General features: G+C 39.6%; 2 protein-coding genes across 5 annotated transcripts in view; one reads left to right on the top strand and one right to left on the bottom strand.

Annotated features, from left to right (window-relative positions):
- Window positions 1–14,704, top strand: part of CCDC149 (coiled-coil domain containing 149) — a 51,552-nt gene extending 36,848 nt beyond the window's left edge. The window contains exons 10-14 of one of the 4 annotated variants that reach the window (XM_063157731.1): window positions 922–998; window positions 2,338–2,370; window positions 5,984–6,091; window positions 10,537–11,118; window positions 11,810–14,704. In XM_063157731.1, the coding sequence (XP_063013801.1) occupies window positions 922–998; window positions 2,338–2,370; window positions 5,984–6,091; window positions 10,537–11,117 (799 nt within the window). In that variant the 3' untranslated portion in view covers window position 11,118; window positions 11,810–14,704. Of the gene's footprint in view, window positions 1–921; window positions 999–2,337; window positions 2,371–5,983; window positions 6,092–10,533; window positions 11,119–11,809 lie in introns of all 4 variants that reach the window. The other 3 variants (XM_063157730.1, XM_063157733.1, XM_063157732.1) reach the window with 3 other exon arrangements.
- A 690-nt stretch (window positions 14,705–15,394) lies between these two features.
- On the bottom strand, window positions 15,395–16,894 carry SOD3 (superoxide dismutase 3). Its single transcript, XM_063157729.1, has 2 exons — window positions 16,749–16,894; window positions 15,395–16,311 (listed from the first exon to the last, which is right to left on the bottom strand). Exon 2 carries the CDS (start codon window positions 16,293–16,295, stop codon window positions 15,570–15,572), a length of 726 nt encoding a protein of 241 aa, XP_063013799.1. The 5' UTR covers window positions 16,296–16,311; window positions 16,749–16,894; the 3' UTR covers window positions 15,395–15,569.
- Between the last annotated feature and the right edge of the window lie 5,194 nt (window positions 16,895–22,088).

Below are 22,088 nucleotides of genomic sequence, written 5' to 3'. Positions count from 1 at the left end.
TGATTTATCCTGTTGCTGTAATTTGATGAGTAAAACTTGCTGTCCATAATCTCTGCTGTCATGTTTAGAATTGCTGCCTTGTCTACGTTTCTCAGTCTAGTGAGTATTGTTTGGGATTTATTTAAGGATTTTGCAGACTTGCTGTGCCTGTGAAATACTTGCAAAAATTCATTGGAGAAACAAGCCTTCTTTTCAAGATAGAAATCTCTCATTTGATCTGGGGAGAGAATTAAGACTAAATGTTAAATCCTGCAGGAGAGCTAACTGCAAATAGTATTTTTGTATGAAGTCAGATACAAAAGAAGACATGACCCGAGAAATACAGTGAATACTGAGTGCGTGATAAAGGCACTAAAGAGCTTGAAGCTTTTTAGTAAAGTAGAAAGCAATTCAATGCTAAAAAAGAAAAATAAATAATTTGTAATAGAAAAAATTTTCCTTACCATTTTAAGCAATCTTAGTGATAGAAAATATCCCCTGAATAAAGGACTATCAAAAATGTGTGTCTTGGAACTTCAGAGTTAATCTGGATGCTCTGTCTTGAGTTTCCTATATTTTGTCTGTGTAGCTTTTACCTTCTGGTTTTAGCTATAAAGAAAATAAAGTGATACTTGCAGGCAAGAAGATAGAAATATTGTGAGTAGCATTTCTTTTTCTTTACTGCAAAGATTGAATGTCCAGTACGTCCTAGGCTTTTTGCTTTTTTAAAAGCATGGTATAGATTAGACAAATATATTTAATATTCTTTTAACTCTGGGAGAGGTTGTCCATTGCTGTTAGTGAAAAGAGATGACTGTATACAGGTTTACTGCATACTGTATACAGATTTACGAGTTAAGTGGCAGTTTAAAAATTCAACTGTAGTCATATAAGTAATTGGGCTTTGGTTACCTTGGTATAACAACTATTCTTTTTCCAAAGAATTCTAGGTAATCGAGTGGCAGAACTAGAAAAGAAATTAAGAACTTTGGAAATTGCTGGCTTGTGGAGTCTTCCAGGTTAGTAAAATTTCAAGCAAATAGCTTGCATTATTTAGTTTTCAAGGGTATGTTTGCATTTAAGAGAAGTTTGGCTGTGATTTTTTTTTATGACAGTTACCTGGTGAATGTTCTATTCAGCACATTTGCAAAATTAGAAATGTCTAATAAATGTTAAGTGGAAAGCAAAGATCACTAGACTTTGTAAACTCTTAAGTCAAATATGTATTGAAATAACATGAAAAGTCCTAAAGAAACAGTTTAAATATTGAAGTAATCAAATTATTTCCATAGACAGCAGGCAAAAAAAAAGTGAACTTTTTTTATTTAAACATTGCATAAAATGATGCACAGGTCATTGGTTATTATGTTTTTCAGCCAATTTTATTAATTAATTTTTTACTTCTTTTAACCATGGATTTTGTTTTTTAATGTTTTTAAATGCTTTTCTGTAGAATCATAAACTCCGAGAAATTGGAAATGTAAATGGTTCTAAATTTTCTAGTCCATCTCTCCAGAACAGGCTTATTCCCTATAGTCCCTTACGTATTGTATTTGGTTTTAAATTACTCAAGTAATGGGAGATTAATCTGCTTCCTAATAGACATCGTTGTTAGGAAAATGTGCAATATTTAATTTACATTTACTTTCTTGCTTCTTTTCTTCCCATTGCACCTAATTGTGTCTTCTGTAACCACTGTAAATTATGCTACTTTGTAGGTGGTGTTTGCATCATTAGGCTTTGTTGTTTACAGATTCCTGTCAGTGCTAGTAAGAGGGGGAAAGAGTGGTTTAGGCTTCTGGTTTTTTGGCTCTGGTTTTTCCACCTAACCTGTACATCTAGAAGGAAACACTTGACAGAGCTGAAGAGCCCTTGTAACAAACTTTTGCTGTTTGGCTGTTTGGGCTGATGTGGTGTGTTTCTGCTTCAGCTTGCCTGTTTGGGCTTTCTCAGTCCTGCTCGACTGTTTCCAGACTGGATGGATTTCTCCACAGTTAGTCACTAACATGTGTAGTGTGCTTAGTGCAGTTGTGCCTCCCCACATTCTCCAAGAGATGAAGGTGAAATGTTTGTCTAAGACTTTGCTAATGCAGTTTAGTACATTACTACAAACATGTCTTTCAAACTCACTGGTTCAAGGCACTGTAGGGGTTTGTTTGTTTAGTTTTGTTTTTCAAGACTAGTGTGCCATAAAAATTTTACACTAATAAATGCAGCACTTCTCATGTTTGCAAAATGTATTTTAAAAAATGGAAGTGGGAACTTCTTGCACCGTATTGATCTATGTAGGTAAAGCATCAAATTAATGTTTATACAATAACAACTGTCTCTTTCCTTCCTTTCTTTTGCTGCCTGAAGGCCTGAGCTACAATGTCTCAGTGGGATTTGGGAGTAGGTTCTGCTTAACGTATTTATTTAGTAACTGATCCTAGCAGTACGTTAAATATTGTCATTGCATGTAAATAAATGGAAATGTTATCTGAACATTTTTATATCCAGCAGATTTAGATGTTCAGTCAATTGAGTTAGATGACCACAGGAGAAATAGAGGCTGCTCTACATGAAAGTTCATTTGCGTTATGAAAAATAGTAAGAGGGGATGATCTTAAATATTTTTAAAGGAATTTTACACTGGATTGTGAGTTCTGTTGAGCCCTGACGTTTTCTTGATTTTTTGCTTGCCTTTTAAATCAGGAGTGCGCTTTTGTTTCCAAGTGCACTCTAATCCTGGGGTGGTGAAAAAGGGCATTGCAACACCTGGTGGGTCACCAGTTTTCAGAGCGTGTAAAGCTTCCACTCCATAAAACAGCAGTGTGTAACAATTAGTATGGGAATACCACAATGGATTCTGCAGCTGAATATTGGCTTGGATGAGGAGCAGAACATGGAGAGTATCTCATCTAGTCAGTCTTAAATCCAGAGTGAAAAAATGTTATTTGATTGTGAGTGGAATTTTTTGCCACTGGGGAAAAAAAGCAAATAAAAACTGATGTTCATTCAAGTGCTGAAATAAATGCACATTACAAATTGTAGGATTTTAATCTGAAGTTAATGTTCCTACTTAGTCATCATTGTTTATATAACATTTATAACGTACACTGTCACCATGATAATAATATCTTCCAAGTGCTGCTTATATACTTGATCCTATTGAAGAAAGATCTTGAATGCCTCTGTTTTTTTGTTAGGTGACATATTTGTCATCTGCTTTTTGAGAAAGCCGTGAATGAACTAGAGGGAAGCTAATCAATAGGAAGTGCATATTTAGTTTTTGAGAAGGTAAAATTTCATTCCCTCTGAAAGTTCTGCCTACCAGACTTTATATTGCCCTGCTTAGAAAATGGGCTTTAGTTAAGTGAATCTCTTGTGAGGTTTGTTTTCATTGCTGAAAAGAAAGCAAGTTTGGGCATAGATTTGCTTTTTGATTTTCTTTTTATAATCCTGTTTCCCTAAAGAAGGAAGCAGAGAATGTGATGTTCACAGAAGCATTTAATTCTTTGCTTTGTCTTGGCTACATTGTGGTTGAAATATGCACACAAATAAGTTAAATGTATTCAATGACAGTACATAATAAACTCCATTTAATTCTTTTCGCAGTCTGATGTCACTAGACATTCAGATGGGTAATTCTGTATTTTTTTAAAATCTGTCATTTCCTGAAAATTCCAGATTTCCACTGAAAAAAACGTGTAAGAGCAAACCATGACTCAGCCTTCTTCTGTGTGGGATGATAAGAGAGTTTCAATGCTGCCTCTTGCCCTGCAGTAATCAGCACAGGGCCGAGGCAGGGTAGAATTAAAGGGCTCTGCAGCTGCTCTGGCTGTAGCCAGTTACAGTGCATAGGGTGCAGCAGAGGTTATAAGAAAATACCCAACCCTGGAGGAGAAAATGAAAAATTTATTATTACTGAAAACTTATATGTATTTTGAGATCTGTATACTTTCACTATAGTCCTTGAAAAATTCATTAGAGGAACATGAAGCTATAGAAGTTATGAAATTGAGCTTACACAGCAGCTAGTTGAAATTCTTTTTGTGTAATCCAGCTTCAGATCATGATTCACAGAATGCAGTGTAGCAGTCCCCCTATGTGCCTCCTTCATGAATGGATGTGAATCGCTGTTAATAAATAAATATTCATCAGACTCTTTGGGTCACATCTATTGTTAAGATGTGTGGATACTGAGCTTAGCTTTATTTTCTGTAACCAGGCTGGTTTTCAAAGAAAAATGGGAAAGTAAATGTGTTTACTTTGTAAATGCTGGCTGGAAAGTCAAGAAGTATCTTTTGTGAAGCTTGTCTTGCAATCTTCAGGGACTTCAGCTCAGGCTTTACTTTTTTTATTAAGTAAATTTAAAAGTTTCTGCTTTCTACTTTCGTATTAAAACCGCCACCCATTTTTTTTATTCATCATCTTTTTACTTCTTCCATTGGATTCTTTTGTATTTTTTTTTGGATATGTGGCTGCTTCTGACTGTGTGAATATCTGTTGAGTATTTTCATACCACAAGTTCCCTGTATAATTTGGTTCTTCCAACACAAAATTCCTTCACTTTTACAAAAAGCACATTCATCTAGGAGCTTTTGCATTTTGAAATATTGGTTGGATTTGTTTTGCATTTTTTATGTTTTTAATTAATTATGTCTTACAGTGGGAGGGTTGTCCTCTTTGCTGTTAGTTAATGCTGGTGAAGGCAGAATTCTGATGCATACTTGACGGGGGATCAAATTTCCACAAGATCCATGCTTCAAAAGCATTAATTGCATTCATACTGCTGCAGTGTATTGCCCAACATGGCGAGGGTGTAAAAGACCATTGCTACCTTCAGGATCAAGGTATTTGCAGCCAGTGCCCGTAAAAGGAATGAGGGATTGGAGTGGTCCAGTTAGACTCCGTGGGAACAGCTTGACTTTCATTATTCCTTAGTATGCACCAGAACTTTCTCAGGGCTGGATTTATTCCAGGTATCTCCTGACCTGGTGTTCTCCTGAAAGTCTTTGTCTTGGATGGGTGATTAGATTTAGGATGTTGCCTTAAGGTGAAACGTACTAACAGATTTAGAGGGGCGAAGTGGCTGTTACATAAATGTCGTTCTCATGGAGATAAATAGAGCAGTGTCTTGCTGCCTCCCCAGCCATTACTTATCAGTTGGCACTCGTTCTGGAGGCCACACAAACACCACGCTTAGCTGATCTTGCACATTTCCTGCCGTTTCCCCTCGAGGTTTAAGGTAGTGTCAGTCACTAAAAACATGAGCATCCTGAATAGTGGAGGACTTCCTGAAGGATCTGCAGGTGTTGCTTTCTGCATTGCTAAAATACGTAAACACTAAGCATCTACAGCAGAGTCCTCAGATGAAGGGTTTCTTGTATTATTTTGTCTGCAAAAGAGCTGGAAAATTGCCTTTTTCCATTTGGTTTAAAACTAAAATGCTCAGAAATGTTTTGGGAATTTTCAGATTAAAATCCTCCTGTTTCCCAGCAATGTGTACTTGTTTGCTCCCTCAGTTCTTAATTATGCAAAGTTTATAGGATTTTTTTTTAAGGAAGCATTGCAGGATAATATGTAAATCTGAAGCATAAAGCTACATAATGATGAACCTGCCTGTATCACATGAAACAGAATAATAGAGAGTAAAGAGTCAGTGCTGAACATTTGCTGGTAATAGCATGCAAGTGATCCATTACTTTGGTATGATCTGATTATTACTATTTTTAATTGAATTCTAATTGCTGATTCAATTTGCTGCATACAGCACCTGGTCTTTCAAAATCTGGCCTTTACTCAGTACTGCAGATAAAAACATGCAGCTTTTCTGCCTTTGCCTTGCATATTGTGGGTCCAGTACAGAGTATTTTTTTTTTCATGCTGTGAAAGGATCATTTGAGATGCTTTTCCTGTTCTGTACTTTCCAATATCATTGTTAAAAATTTGTGGGGAACATGACTGATGCACAGTGGTTGTAATTGGTGAGCCAGCAGCTCTAACAGTGTGGTTGTTGCAGGTGGGAAGGACACGATAACATTCAGTGACCCAGCCCTGCCTGTGATACAGCGCTCCAGGTCACCCTTGTCAGCCTTTGCTGATAAGCCTCAGAGAACTGAAGGACAAGGTGAGCACCTGGGACGTGAGAACATGATGAGACCTGAGCACTCATTTCTTTCCAAATAAAACGTAATAAATTTTCATGCTGGGATAGCAGAAGGCAAAGTTTCAGTGATCACAGAGATTGAATACATCATCCACAGGTAAAACAGATAGATGGTCCCAGTACAAATAGCAAAGAAATGACTGAAAAGTTACTATTGAATGGATTGCTAAGGCTAGGGATCGGGCCTTACACTGCAGAGAATTTTCCTGCCCGGTAACATATCACTGTGGGAAGTTATTCATGCCATCTGTGTTGCAGTTAACTGATTCCTGCACTTTTCCCCTCAGTTAAAATGCACAGTAGGAAGCAGTCTGTGGAACTGGTTTAGCACTTTCCTGCATTATAGGTGATGTCTAGATGAATGGCTTCCTGATTGCACATGGTAAATTGAAATACCCAACTCATTTTCCCAGAGAAATTCACTGCTTTTTTCATAGTCTTACATGTGTTTTGTTAAAAATCCTTCTTCAGTTGCAAGCTTTAATATCTCTCCAAAGTCAAGCTTAGCTGTATTTGGCAGTTGCTGATGACCTTGATTTGTTTTTCCTTAGTTTTTCATAATGGATGGGAGATGGATTATTTTATTTGCTTATTGGCATTTGGATAAAGTCTTTAATGGGCATAACATTATGATGTGCCCAGATCTTTCTCAGCTAACCATGAAGCTTCATAAACAATTTATTTGTTAGTCCTGAAACCAAATAGATTCTGGCTTAATTTTGACTTTATAGCCCATGTCATTATCTGATAAAATGTGGCAGCAAGGCTGATCTTTTTTTATAATCTTGATCAGCTGATATTTTTGCTAAAAATAAGAAGTGAAACTGTAATGAATGGTTCTCTGGTGAGTAATAATAACTCATAAATATTCATTCTTTTACCTACTTAAATGTTGATTTTTAATTAAATTGGCAGTTATTGAAAGTATTTACTTGGTGGCATTATGTTCTTTTCTTTCCATATTTGTCCTAGGTGAGGCTGATGTTACAGTTGTGATTACAGGCTGGTCAGACAGGGAGTCTGATCTGTCTGTCACATCTCATCAGACCCTCTTGCTGTTGCTTTGTAGCACTGCCAAACCTTAACTCTGGGCTAAAGCTTTCCATGTTGTGTTTTCTACATCAGCTATTTTTTTTCAGATAGCCAAAAAATTTCTTTTTTTGTGTGTGTGTTAAATACTGATGACCATGTGGGGTTTTTGATGGGATTTTTTTTGTCTTTTGTACATTTGAATTTGGGTTGGTTTTTTTCCAATATGCAAGCATTTCCTGTATCTACAATTATAGGAATTTGAAATCTAGGGAAAAGGTTTCCCGCCTGAGGAAGCAGTCTGGAGTTTCCACCTCATTCTACATGATTCACTTACAAATCTCATCTGCTAAAAATTAACAAGTTATTTTGTTGAGCTTAGTTTGTGCCACCAGTGCTGGTAAAACTCTGTATGCACCATTCCTTTGAGATAAAGTAAACTTAGAGGGAAAAAATCCTGGAGCAAAGTGGGAAGAAAGGCCAAGATCAGGACTTGAGTAGATGGGGCTTGGCAAAGTCCATGGAAGTCTGAGTGAGGAGGGGCTTGCATGTGGCTGAGCAGAGGTCAGAGCATAGGAGGGAGAAGTCAGAACATTGGCAGTGAAAGCAGGATGTGATTAAAAAATATATCAAAGGTGGATGAGAAATGGGCATAGTAGGCATAGAGACTGGATAAACAAGGGGATATGGAGCAGGAACAGAAAGATAAGCATGGGAGGAGAAGAGCAGAAGTAAACAGCCTTGGGTAGGAAAGGACAGACCAGGATTAGACCTGTGGCAATCTTAGGGAGAATCAGATCCCAGTAGGTTATCTCCTTCTTTTCTCCTCTCCATCCCATGACCATAATGAGAACCAAGCTTAATCATAGAAATTCTGTCATCAAACTGGAGCAGGTTAAGAAATTACTGTTCTGCCTACACTAACAGCTTGGGTTTCCCCTTACCTATGTCCCAGTATAGCTGATAATGTGCAGTGAGAACTGAGACAAAAGTTACCCCTGTGATAATTAAATTGGGCCAACTTTTTGATGGCATAAATGAGCACATATCTACAAGCAGCTGTGCAGGGGACACCATAGTTTCTAGCAGTAGGTGACACAACACCTGCTGCTCCAGATGTTCCAGATGCTTTTTCTGAAGGATGTTTGGGGCTGCCATTTTCCCTTCAAAGCCTGTGTTTTCAGCTGTAGGGCATATCCCTGTGCTTGGAGTCACACAACTCCTCTGCAGTCAGTATCTGTATGGGAATGGTACCCAGGTATGTTTTGTACCACTCTGCACAGAGAATGACTGCTCTTGAGGTTTAGGAACTTGGTGCATATTGTAACTTTTCATGTGTACCATGTACCTCCAAAATCTGGGGGACCATGACAACTGGGAAGAAAACAGAGAGTGTGTCCATCCACCATCATTCATCAAACTCTTGGTTAAAGTATTACTGAAATAAAAACAAAACCACTGTTATTTTTCTATTAATTGAATGATCTGTTGAGTGAAAACAGTTGATAATCACAATAACAATGAAATTCTTACTTATTGTTATGTATTAGATCTCATGTCACATTGGTCAGTTATAGCCTTTTAAGGAATAGCATTTGATGTCCGTTTGACTCAAGAAATCTTCTTAGCTTTTGAACAAACACTTACTCTTCATCAGAACTTTTTATAATGCATCAAGTGTTGCTCTAGGTAGATCTGTAGATAATCAGAGGGCTTTTGCAGGCTTTTTTTATCCAGTCTATCTGCTTACCCTGGTCTCATCAAAGCCTCCTTTAATCTGCACTTGTTATCATTGTTTCAGTTAAGCTGGGTGGTGGATGTCTGTAGGATCTACTGTGCAGTTCCTGTGTGAACATGCATAATGACAGAGTGGTATCATATGAATTAAAGCCTGTCTTGTGCCACGAAATCTCCCTTTATCCACTGCACAGGATGGATGGTGTCATGGGATGGATTGTACCTGAGCATCTCAGCTGCTCAGGGATTTTCCCTCCGTTGTTGAATGCCTTGTCCCTGCTGTGCTGCCTGGGTGCTGTTCCAGGCATTCCCTGAAGAAAGCAGTGCTGTTCTTCTATGAACTTTTCTCTGGGGATTTAGTGCTTTGAGACAATGTATCTTCAGAAGATTGCAGCAAGGTGATAGATTGGTGGTTTTCTACTGTAAGAGGAGGAAACTGAGGCATGCAAAGAGGAAGGCAGAGTCCCTGCTAATTTGGAGTGCTAGTTGGAGGTACATATATTTTGGCTCATTTGGAGCACTTTGATGTACAGCACAAGCAGAGCAGTACTGCACATCAAGCTCCTAGTTTTCCAGCTGACTTCTCAGATAATGAGGCTTAGATCCAGTGGGTGATCACCTTTTGAAAGTTAATTTATCCCTGCTTTTTCCACAGACTTAAATTCCAGCTCTTCAGAGTTCATTCCTAGCCTTGTTGATGGCAGTGTCTGTTCCCCTGGTGCCAGCCCTGGTCTCATTCACTCAGTAGCTCCCAAATTCTAAGTGAGGCAGATATGATAGAGACAGTAGGCTGGTCCTCGGCAGCCAGGCAGTCCCATTCTTGTGTGAAGCAGGATTCCTGTGAGAGAAATGGAGTAAATTCTTAAATACTCAAATGTAATGCGTCTGTACAACAAGAGTAATTTTAAGCTCTCAAGGCAGACTTATTTTTGGCATTTCCTAATTTTTCTCACTTTAATTTGCAAGTTTATTTTTAATGAGGCTTTCTGTCCTTTAATGGACACATTAAAGGACACTTTTCACAAGGGTGTTTGTTTTCACATTGATTTTTTTCTCTATTTTGACTCTTTTTTCAGTGTTTGCATTTTAGTATCATGTTATACTTAAAATTCTTGTGCTGCTGCTTCATTTTATGCTGTTACCCTAATCAAAATAATCTTTTATGTTTGGAGGAATGTTAGAGGATCAATAACAAAACTTCATTATTGGATGAAAACCTGTGAAAAGCTCCAAAGAAATGGAGCTCGTGTTAACCCCTGAAACTGGTAGTGACGGGGGGATTGATGGTAAGCTGTGCCAAAAATTTCCACAGCTAAGTGCCTTGCTTGGAGTTGATATTCCTCTAGAAAAGTTTTCCTGACCTTGCTGTTCTACAGTATGGTACTGTCTGACTTTCAGAATTGTTGGTATTAGGGAAAGAGAGGTTCCAAAACAGGGCCAGGTCCAACAAGAAACTTAGTGTTGATTGTTTATTGTCTAAGAAATATGCCTGGGAGGGATGGGGAAGCACTCTTAAAAATTCCTTACTGAGATAAACATCTCTGTGGTCCAGCACTGGTAGTAGTATTCTTCAGATCAGATATATAACAAATGCCTCCAAATGATTTGAGTATCCTGCTGTTCCATTTCTCTTTCAGCAGAACAGAAGGGAGAACGTGATGAAACTTATGCTGTTGCAAGTGAATCTCTGTCTCCAGAGGGAACAAACTTAAATAACAGAATCCAAAATAAACATTTTTACCCTTCATTACCCCAGCTACCTTCTGAGGAAGAAGACATAAACAAGCTTGGAAGTCAGATAATTAAACTGACAGTTGCAGAACTGGAAGGGAAAAGAGGAGGCGCTCCTGTGGGGGAGCAGAACGTGGGAGTTGAATCAGAGCTTAATGAATCATCAGAGGCAGAGTTCCCACTTTCCAGCCCTGATCCATCTGACCCCACAGATCCCTCAAACTCTGAGAATGAACGAACTGGTGAAACTGAGGCCCTGAAAGACAATGACAAAATCTTAGAGAGGGATTGTGAAATTCCAAATGAAAGAGAGGATCAAAACAGCAGCACCATGGATATGGTGCATGCTGAGGATGCTGGAAGGCATGGAGGGCTCAGTGTTCAAACTGCAGACACAAATAACAGCTTTGAGGAGCTCTCTGAATCTGAAAACAAGACACCATCTGATGCTGCTGAAAACCGTGAATATTTGGATAACAGTTTGGCTTGAGGTATGAAATGCAGGCCCTCGAGCATCTCACTGTAATCCTTGTGCAGTGTCTGTGCTGCTGCAGATATGATCAGTAAAATATTGTGCTGTAGGGTTGATTATTTTATACTGAACTGTTAATAATTCTTTTAAAAATGTTTTTCTGTTAGTTCTGGCTGTAATGTACCAAAACCATAAATTACCTACGGGAAAGAATTAGCGATGAGGTTTAGTCATGTTGACTTTCTGTAATGATTTGAAGTTTCTATATAGATTGATGTAATTTACATTAGTGTAGGAAAGAGGCCAGTGATAATGATTTATCTTGTTATCACTAGGCTCCTGAAACATGTATGGTCCTAGTGCTGGACTGTAAATTAATGTTGAGAAATGTCTCTCAAGGATGAAAAATTTGGAGTGATAAATTGAGAAGCATCTTAAGGCTGCAAGCTTTTGCTTCTTTCTCAAACTGTGTTCTGCTTCTCTTTACATATAGTGACTGTCAGTACAGCCATAGCATAAGATCACTGTTCCCTTACAGGAAGGTTCTGAAAACCATCTATGCATGGTTTATATAGTGTATATAATTCTCTCATTTCAAACCTTTGTACCTTTGTATATATGGTTTATATGGTGTATATAGTACTCTCATTACAAACCTTTGTACCTTTGTATTTTGTCAGCTGTACAAAATTTTTTCTTTCTTCTCCCAGCTCATCTCATGAAAATGATGCAAGTTATTTCACCAGATACTGAGAGCCCAATTTAATGAAGCTCTGAACGAAACATCATCAGAGGAGCCAGAAGTCTTACTGTAAGAAACAGCAATGCTGTTCTAAAGCAGAGAAAAAGCAAGAGGAGAAGCAGTGATGTCCTGTCCAGCTTACTTGGCTGTCAGTTTCGGGAACTGCATTCCTCTACTCACAGGAGCTGGAATGGGCCCATGGGCTTGGTTAATGGGTGATAGGTTTCAGCCTACTCCATATGTGCTCTCCTTTCTAAAGGAATTTTGTGTCTTTTTTATTTTCTTATTACTTGGAATTAAGGGTAACTCTTCCTTTCCTCCTCATTTCACCAGTCTGTGGTGTGATAGAAGGATTATTTGCATTGTTGCCACTTTTTTAAACTTCTCTTGAAGAGGTTTAGTCATAGTAAAACATTCCTATAATAACTGGGGGAAAAGGGAGCTGCTGTGTCATTCCCTAGCTTGGCCCTGATGCTGGAGTTGTGCCACTCTGCTTCTAGGAGAGCAGCAAGGAGGGAATGCTTAACACTGAAGTTAGCAGCTGTTGGGGAAGGGGAGGCAGGTCTTTCCTCTCCTGTTTGTAGCATAAGGAACTGTCTCTGCAGCTGTGGAACTTCTGAGGGCCAGCAGCCATCAAGGCAGTTTTTCTGCTGGCTTGGGACCTAATTGTCTGTAAATGTTCATTTCTCACTCCTAGAACTTGAAACCAATCAGAGAGAATTAAAGCAAATTTAATAAAATACTACTAATAAAAAAGGAAATCCCTCCCAGACTGAGTACTTCCTTGACAAATAACTGCCAGCTGCAAGTTTTTACAGCCCACTTGTCAGCTACTGCATAAGAGAGTTTATATTAGCAGTACTGACAAACTCTTCTGTATGTGTAAGATGAGGTAGCAGGTGCTGCCATAATCAAGGTGTCAGAGCCCATGAACGGTTTGTATTCAGCAGGAGAAAGGCTGTATGTAAATTATTACATATAAATATAAGGAGTGATAGTTGGAAGGTGAAAAATGTGGCTTGTCTCTGTTCTCATGTGTTTTCCCCAGCAGGTGCATTTGTGTAACCCTTTCAGTGTCTGTCTGCAGGATACAAAGCCATACTTAGAGTGCTCTTCAAATATGTGTACTTTGTCTTTAAGGGTGATTGGACATTGCAGCATTCCACTGATGTTAAGCAGCAGTCCTTAGGAACAAAAGTTATATAAACAGTTAAGCGAATTAGGGACATGAAACAGTAAAATGTTTTTATTTTGTTATCTTGCTCCCCATTAAAATTCCTCATTACCTGAAAAAACCCCAAGAGTTTAAATATTTGAAGGAGTGTTAAGATGTTCCCAGTAATTGTAACTGACTGCATTACTGACTCATTTTTGTGACAGTCAGAAGAAAAATAGCTGTAGAAACTAAAATCTCCAGGAGAATGTGCAGGTTTTTTCCTGCAATGCCTGAATGTCACATGAAGTAGCATTTTGTTTGAGATGTATTTTTTCCATCCTTCACAGACTGAACCTGCACAGAGCTAAATACCAATGCATTCAGAACTGAGGCAAGCAAAGCAGAAGGTCGAGATTCCATGTGTTGAGCTCAGAAACATTGAGGGTCTTTTACTATTTCCCTGCCCTGTGTCTTTCCTGACCCAGAGATGTGAGAATGAATATTTTGCTCACAGTCCCTTAACAGCCAGTTAATGCTGTTAGTTAATTAAGAGCTTGGTGTAAGGTTGAAGCAGTGCTGGATTAACAGCTTGTTAGTGCCTCATGTGCTGATTGTTTTCAGTTATGTCTTTTCTGTGAGACCACACTGGTGTACAGCCCAGCAATTAGGGAATCTTGGTACATGTCCTCACACCATTATCCCTCTTAGATGTAATTTTTAAATCTTTGCAATCACTAAATTCCAGTAAGATATGTGGATCTCTGAAAACCTCATTTCCAGTGTGATGCCACTGCTGCAATTCTGGCCCTCTCCATTCTCTTCTAGCAAATGTGTATTCCAGCTACATTTTTACCTTTCTCCCAGGAACACAAGACTTCAAAGCAAGGAGAGTTGTACAAGTAAGACATTGTTGCTGCACTAGGTGATAAGTAATTAAATATTCTTGTCAGTATCTTCCTCGGATATTGCTTTAATTGCTATTGTTGTGCTAATATAACAATGGGGTTTTTTCCCAGTAAATTTAACTTGTGGTTTTTCGTGGACTCAACTCTACCTTAGATTTGGTGGGGTTGGTTTTGTTTTTTGTTTTTTAAGACCTGTGTTCCCTTTTTCTCCTACTTTAGAAGTGCAGAAATCACAACCAGACATGTAAACCTTCTTGGTGTTGGGCTTTGGGGAAGCAAACTGGGGAGAGAATTTTGTAGCAGGAGTATGGAGAAGCTGAATTTCACAAACTCATTTTAAGGAGGTTGTTGTACCTAAAGGTCAAGTCATGCATTATGCGTGAGAAGGATTTCATTTGAAAGTAGGATAATGTGGTTATTGAAAAAATAATGTTAACTGAATTTGTAAAATAAGTGTGTGAAAATGACAGATTAAGAAGCATCTTTTAGAATGCTGCTTCTTTTCTAAGTGAGACTATTTTTAAGCATACGGGAATTTGTATAATAAAGATAGTGGAATTTCTTTAATCCCTATGAGCTCAGGAATGTATTTCAAAATCTTAACTGAGATTAAGTTGAAAATCTGCTGCATTTCTAAAAGATAGCATTTTGTTTACCAGCTTCTGTTTTGTAGTTTGCTTTCTAAATTATGCAGTTTAATTTATTTGCAAACTAGTCTTTTGTTGCTGCTTGGATTAATAGCACAATGTGGTTAAACTATATTAATAAATTTTGTCATCTTTAATAAAAATATTTACTGATACACTTGTTCTACCTGCTTGTTTCCTTTTCTCTTCTTAGTATTAGATGAATGATAGCCATGGGGTGGTGCTTTAATATTCTGAGTTGTATTAAATTTAAGAAGTAAAGCCTTATTAAGTGATAGTTTTAAATCTGAAAATTATCTTACTTAAATCTTTTCACTTTCATTTCTCCCAGCCCAAACTGACTTTGTTCCTACAGTTTTGTATGAAGTAAAATACTCAGTATTTTTTTGCTTTGAAAATAATATTTCTCCCTGATCTGCTAACTTTATCATCATTACCTAAGCATCTTTATAACTTCTGTATATAACTTTGGTACTAACAGGCACAGACTGGAGACTTACAGAAGCAGAATAACATGATGGATCTCAAGTTCAACACAGAAATTTCTGTACTTTCCCTTATTTCTAGGGGAAGTCACTACCAAGGTCCTGCAACACCACACCCAACACTGTTAACAGCGTGGAGACCTTTCTGCTTTCAAGTTGCCATCTAACTACAGAAGAGTGTCTAATGAGAGGCAAATTCTTACTTTTTTCCTTTGGTATCTAACAATCCCTTAAAAGGCCCCTGCAGTGCACAGATTCTTTAGCCCACACACCCTATCCATCTGTACTCTTCTTACATGCATTCAACTTCCACACTGCACAAAAGGGAATCTTTGCTCCTTCAAGAAAACACTCACAATGTTGAGCTGATGCTGGTTTTATTGATGGCTTACATAAAGGAAGCTCTACAAAAGTGATATACATTTCATAGAGGAGCAAGCAGATAGGGATCCTTTAGCCGTATATCTTGGTGGGCAACAGCACAGGCTGAGTTACTTTGTGCTGCCCAGGCTGTAGCTGGCACTTTGGACTTCACCTAAGCCTGGCTGTATGTTCTTCTGTTGAGCCCTCTCTTCTTCTTGTCCATAGCCTCAGGCAGCTTCTCTTCCCACAAGTTCTTGTTGCTTGTCCCAATCACACAGCAAGCCAGACGTTTCCCAGCATTTCCATTTTCCAAACTGGCCTTATTATTGCCCTTGCCCATGTCATCTTCCTGCTCGTGGATCACAACAGATCTGCCCATGATGGAATATGGACCAAAGACTGTGGCAGAGAGGTTCGTTTTGTATTTTCTGATTTTGCCTTCTTTAGGAAGGAAGTTGCCAAAATCTCCTGGGTGCCGAGGGTGGTTCACTCTGAAAGGGTTATAGTGTCCCCCTGTAGAATCACAGCCATTGCTGAGGTCTCCAAGCTCGTGGATGTGTATAGCTCTGCTGGATTGGTTGTTATCCAGTGGAAACCCATCCAAGTAAAATAAGGCTTCCAGTCTTCCATATGAGTAACTCTGCCTGAATAAGACTTGTCCAGTCACTTGTGGCTTGTCAGCACCTATTTTGGAGCTGGGCTTCATTTCACAAGTGGCGTAAATCATCCCATTGGTGTCATTGCCGCGTGTTACCGGATAGAGCAAATTCTGCCAGAGGTCGTTCACTTGTTTCTGTATTTCATACAGTGACTCCTGGCGTGGGTCAGTTTCCTCGTCTGTCATGACACCAGAGGCAGACAGGGTGAGCCCAGTGACCAGAGAAAGAATCAGAAACATCTTGGCAATTTCGAGCCTGCAAGAGATACAGGGAGATACAAAGAATTCACACACAGCCAGCGGGGAGCTGAGTGAAACAGCTGGAGCAGGGTCCCAGGGGACTGCTCCTTGCTAAACCTGTCCAATGTGATGAACTGAAACTCAATCAGAATGCATACGTGTATTTAAACACACATACAACTGGCACCCATGCCTAAAAGAAATTCTAGTGATTACATATTTTAAATTAGATCTTGATCTCAAACACTACATCTGTTTCCCTGCAGGAAGCAAGCAAGCCAAAATGTTTTAAAATCTATTTCTGACTTTGTATTTTTGTATTGTAGAAAAATAGGCTTTTCTACTTCAATAAATTCCAGCAAGGCAGTTTGCCAGGAGTTTTTTCTTGGTCCATCTACTTAACCATTAGTCAGGCATTACAAACAAAAAGCAAAAATCCAACAAGTTGATTACCTTGCAGAACCCCTCAGCTGTAGCTCTTCACCTCTGCTCCCCTAAACCGAGATGTGACCGGACACAAGGCCAGAGCTGCGTGGAGGTGATGCTGCCAGAAAGTGCGTGTTTGTGTGGAAATTAGGTAACGCTGGCCCAGGGGAGGCGCGGGAGATGTGGGAGGGGAGGGAGGCGGGACGGGGGGAAGAAGGAAGGGAGGGGAGAAAGTTCTAGGCATTTTTGCTTTGGTCAGGGTGAATGTTTTATCCTTTCCTGGTGAGTTTGTTGGTCTGACTCTCACGCCTCACAGGCATTAAAAAAAAAAAAAAAAAAAGAAGAAAAGCCACAAAACTTTGAAATTAATCTGCCTTTTGGTGACTTCATGCACTCATCTAAAACAAGTGAATTTGAGCAGGCAGGGAGGGGAGAGGGAGAAGCTTTATTAAGGCACAATTGGGTGGTTTGCTCACTTGTGTGCTGGTTGTCTGGAAGTAGCTTGCATTTTTATTTCTTCATTAATCAAAATGGAGACTGGTGCTTGAGCAACATAAACTGTTTTATATGGATGAATACAAAAGTTTTTGTGGATTTAGAAATAGTTTAAAAGTGTAATTGTTGAGGTGCATGTCAATGATGCCTCTGAAATTTTGGGGTTAGTTAGCATCTGCTCTTCTATGTCTGCTCTGCTGAAGCCCTTCTGCTTTTTTTTCCCTTTTTTTTTAAGGAGCAGTGATTTCTTTCCTAAGAGAGAAGTAAGCAGTGCTGAGGCAGTGCAACATCAGACTGGGGTGCAGAGAAATTGCTCAGAAGCTGGCTGGAGCATGGAGAGTTCATGTGTGTTTCATCATCCCATGAACTAAGAAATGCTCTCCTCTCTGGGCATTGCCCTGCCCACAGCACTTCCTACTGATGTAGCTGAAATGTGGATTTGGCTGTCACAAGATCAGTTTAACAGGGTGAGATTTCTGTGGAGAGAAAAGAGTAGCTGTTACTACTCTGGAACAATTCTCAATGCAAGTAAATTGCAAAGAAAATCCTTTTTCCCAGTTCACATCTTCTGCCAGCTGGGTAAGGAATGGGACTGTCAGCTTCTGCAATGGTAAAATTGTGGGTGTTAATCTTACCAGTATCATACACTACATCAGATCCAAGATAGTTATGTGAGAGAGACAATTTTTTCTCTTTATGTATGAGGGAAAGTGGAGCTAAAGGAATGCCAACTGCTTGGATCATTAGCCAGGGAAATACAGAATTAACTAACTTCATTTTTGAATATTGGGATGTTGAATGTGTTACTTTAGCTCTGGGCTTCATTGAAACAGGACAACTGGTATTTCTTCAGGGTATTTACAAGTTTTTCAGATCACTGTGCTCCTGGGCGCTGTGCAGTGTTCAGAGGGAGCTGAGCCCTCAGAGAAGCCAGGATTGTCCATCACCCCAAGCCTAACACCACCTGCAGCTCTTCCCACCTTCATTCACTGGCAGTCTCTCAGCTGGGAAAAGCCATACTTGTACTTGCAGTGTGGTAATACAATGAAATTGCTTGGGTTTAAAGCATTTGAAAGTTTTATAATCAAGTTTTATAAATAGACACAAAAATGTTCAGCTAAGACGAGCCAAATGCAAAGGTTTAAGTTTGTAAAATACAGGAAGCAAACATCCAGGTGCTATTAGAAAAATTACTTCTTAGCAGCATAAACCATTTTTTAAGGGGTCACAACAAATGGAAGGAGGAAAGGAGCATCATTCATTGTTTACTCTTTGAGTCACAAAGTAGTGAACTGCAATTGAGGTTAATACTTTCACAAGGAAATTCCTGAGGCAGCAGTCACTACTCAAAAAAGAGAATTGTAACGCTTTTGTTGAATTTTAAGACATTTTGAGATACATACTAAGGACAGAATTTTAGCTGGCTTTAATACAGCAATGTTTCTGACTGCAGAGGCATTTGTGCTGTCTACCCCAGCTGGGATGCTGTCCCTGGCAAAACCTACTTGCTGCTCTCTTTTGATGTACTGCACATGAGGGAGGGAAGCAGAAATGCAGGTGTAAAGGAGATGATCAAGGGGACAGAAAGGACTGCAGCAAAGTGAAATGATGTATTTGTAGTGCTCTGCACTTCAGAGAATGAAAAGGAAATAGTGGCTGTGGGCCGCTGTCAGAAAGATGTATTCTGAAAAGGAGAAGGGATGATAACTACAAGGAATGCAATAGCCAGGGTGATTTGGCATTCATTTTGAGCCTGAAAGATGGTCACTAAGCACTAACCAGGTGTATCATTAAAGTCTGTTGTTACCCACTGCCTGTGTTTTAATTTTCTGGTTACAAAGAGGTGTGAATAATGGGCTTGACAGCCTTTAAAGCAGACAGCAGTTACTGGGAAGAAAGCCCACAGTGACCTGACCACGCACTTGTGTTACAATCACTGCTCAAAAAAAAAATAGACCTCTGCTTTTGTTCCAGTTCTAGGAGATCTTTTGTATCCTGAGTTTCAAACTATGTCCTAAAGATTCCTGGGCTATACAAGACAGACAAGTCAAAACAACTTCTGCAAGGCTCTCTGGACTGCATAGGAAGAATTTTGTTCTACAGTGAGCTTTGTAGCAGACTCTGCTCACAAGCTCTCAGTCCATGCTGTGACATTCAGGGTTGGTTGGTGGGCTTGTTTTGCAGTGACCATTGCTATTGCATTACTCTGCTGTAATGCTGCTCTGCTGACATCCTGTTGTTTGATTTGTGCAGCAAAGAGTTAAACATGATGAGGAAAACACTGCATAGGGGAGAATCCTTTTATAGCAAGCTGTAGCCTCCTTTCTTGTGTCTCCAGCAGTCGGATCTGCTCTCACTAGTTTTTTGATAGAATGGTTTTCCATAAAAACACCACCCAGACAAGGAAACTTTTATGTCTTTGGGAGTAAGTGATGGAGCTGACTGCTTTTCTCCACATATGGCAGCAGCTGGAGCAGCTGAAAGAAGGGACATTTGTAGTCTGAGGGAAACATCAAGTGCCCAAGATCTTTGGGCACCTGATGTGCCCCTTTGGTTTTGGGCACTTTCTGCCATTTCTGAGTCACAGGAGCCAGCTGTGCTGGTGGCTCATCAGGCAGCAGCAGGGGCACACAGCACTTGTGTGGAGTTAGAGACTGCAAGGCAGCCAAACTTCCATGTCCTGAGTTTGGTGAGGTGTGGTGTGTGCCGAGTGCCCCTGCCCCGTGTGACATCCTGGGGGTCCTGGAACCTGCACCAGGGTCTGCAGCCAGAGCCTGTGGGGCTGCTCTCATCTGTGGTGCTGCAGGCAGGGCAGCCAGGGGGACAGGCAGGACAGCAGCAGCAGGGCTGGCAGGACACAGAGAGCAGCAGTGCAGCCAGGGTGGGGTAAGGACACAGAGAGCAGCAGTGCAGCCGTTGGGGTGGCAGTGGAGGCACTGTGGCCTTGGCCATTCACTGCCTGTGACCTCTCTCTCTCTCTCTGGAGCTCTGGTGCTGCCCAGGGCTGAGCTGTTTTCTCCTTTGCACCTGCATGGGGAAGGAAGGCAGGGCTGGCACTGGGCTGTGGGCAGCACCACATCCCACAGGAATTATGATAGAGCAACTGGTTTGCAGTTCCTATGAAGAAGAAAAAGAAAATGAAATTAAATGAAACATTTTCCTGTAGCAAATGGAAGATCTGTTGCTGGTCATGAGTTATTCTTCCTGTTTAATCCTGTTCCTTGACTTGGTATTTCTATTTAAAGAAATAAAAATATTTATTGCCTGAGATAAGCATCCATTTATAATATTCTTACAAAAGCATTTCCAACTTTTCAGGGCATTACCCATAACAAAACTGAAATAAATAAACAAAAAGGAAACAGCACTGTTCTCTCTGGGGAATAATTTCTCTTGCAAATAGAAGTTCATGCAATTGTCAAACTACTCTGCGTCAGCCAATTTGAAAAATTTTTGAAATTCTTCCTCTTTAATAGCTTGTGAAGAAATCGTTTCATGAGAGTGAGGGAGAGATGATCTGTAAGTAAGCTTTCAGAACAAGCTGCATTCAGAAACTCATTCTAAATCTGTCAGCCTAATTCAACAGAATTTCATCTTCACATGTGAATATAAAATATAAATATGTAATGTAAAAAGTAGGGATGGAGCCCAGCTATCAGATAATTTAGGTTATTATTTGTGTTTGCATTTATTCCCTGTTCTTTTATAAAATGTTTATCCTTTCCTCTTTGTAGCATTAATCTGATGAGGGGTTTGCTGTTTGAGATGAGACAAGAAATAAACACGAGACCTTTTTCAAGCTCAGTGCCTAGTGGCCATGAATGAAAATGAAAACATCTTGGGGTTTTTCAATTTCCAAGTGCACATTGCATACATTGTCCATATTTGCACAACTTCAGCTCTCTGTGTAGCTTCAAGCTGCAGCTCGGGAGCCATAGGAATGACGGACCATTAGGTCAGATGTATGAGCTACAAATAACTAAATAAAAATAAATTTCTCTTTTTGTGGCACTTAATAGCAGCTATCTCAGTAGTCTAATGAACATCACGGATTAACTAAGCATGATTTTCAGATATTTCTATACTTTCTATCCTTTCTATTTAGTGTACGAAAAAGACACAGCCATTGACAACAGACCATACTCTGCCCTCTGTGTCATCACCCTTGGTTTGTATCTGTGCTGTGGTCTGAAAGGGATTAAGAGACACCAGACCAAACCTTACCAATCAAGACTTAGTAAATCAATACTTAGGCTTCTGTATCCTGTTTTTAAAAGTCATCATTGCTGAAGAATCTGCCATCAACTTGTGTCCTGTCTCTTACAAGTTTTCCAGCTCTGTAGCCTGGTTCTCACTGCAGATTGGAACTCCTGCTTTGATTGTACCCATTACAGACATGGGAGACAGATTATTTTCTTCTTTACAACAGCCTCAGTCAGACTTGAGAGTTTAGCTCTGTACCAATGGCACTTCCATCTTTCAGCTAAATATTTCCCATTCTTTTAACCTTTATTCCTAAATTGTGTGGGCTCCAGTTTTAAGCAGACCACCTTTTCCTACGGACTGTGCACCTCTTCCTGGCAGAGAAGTCACAATAACTCCAGTGTGCCAGACAAGCAGCCAGAACTACCACCATGCTTGTCATGCAGACTACATCATTCTCTACATCATAATGTGATCTTTGACTGACCCTTTCCTGCAGATCTGCTGCTTATGCAGTTATTTCCATTTTATATTTCAGTAGCTGCTATTTCTGCCATGTTTGGGATTTTACAATTGTCTTAATAGTTACCTCCTATATTTTTACTTTCCCCACCTCTTATTTCTCCAGCTTGTCATAAACATTTTGAATTCTAATCCTTCCTCACAGTG

The sequence above is a fragment of the Melospiza melodia genome, chromosome 5 (genome assembly GCF_035770615.1).
Source record: "Melospiza melodia melodia isolate bMelMel2 chromosome 5, bMelMel2.pri, whole genome shotgun sequence".
Classification (NCBI taxonomy): Eukaryota; Metazoa; Chordata; class Aves; order Passeriformes; family Passerellidae; genus Melospiza; species Melospiza melodia.
The sequence above is the reverse complement of the archived record's forward strand: the minus strand, read 5'-3'. Positions and strand labels throughout refer to the sequence as shown.

Excerpts from the sequence above, each read along its gene's own strand:
- SOD3 (XM_063157729.1), bottom strand. The coding sequence starts at position 16,295 with ATGTTTCTGATTCTTTCTCTGGTCACTGGGCTCACCCTGTCTGCCTCT.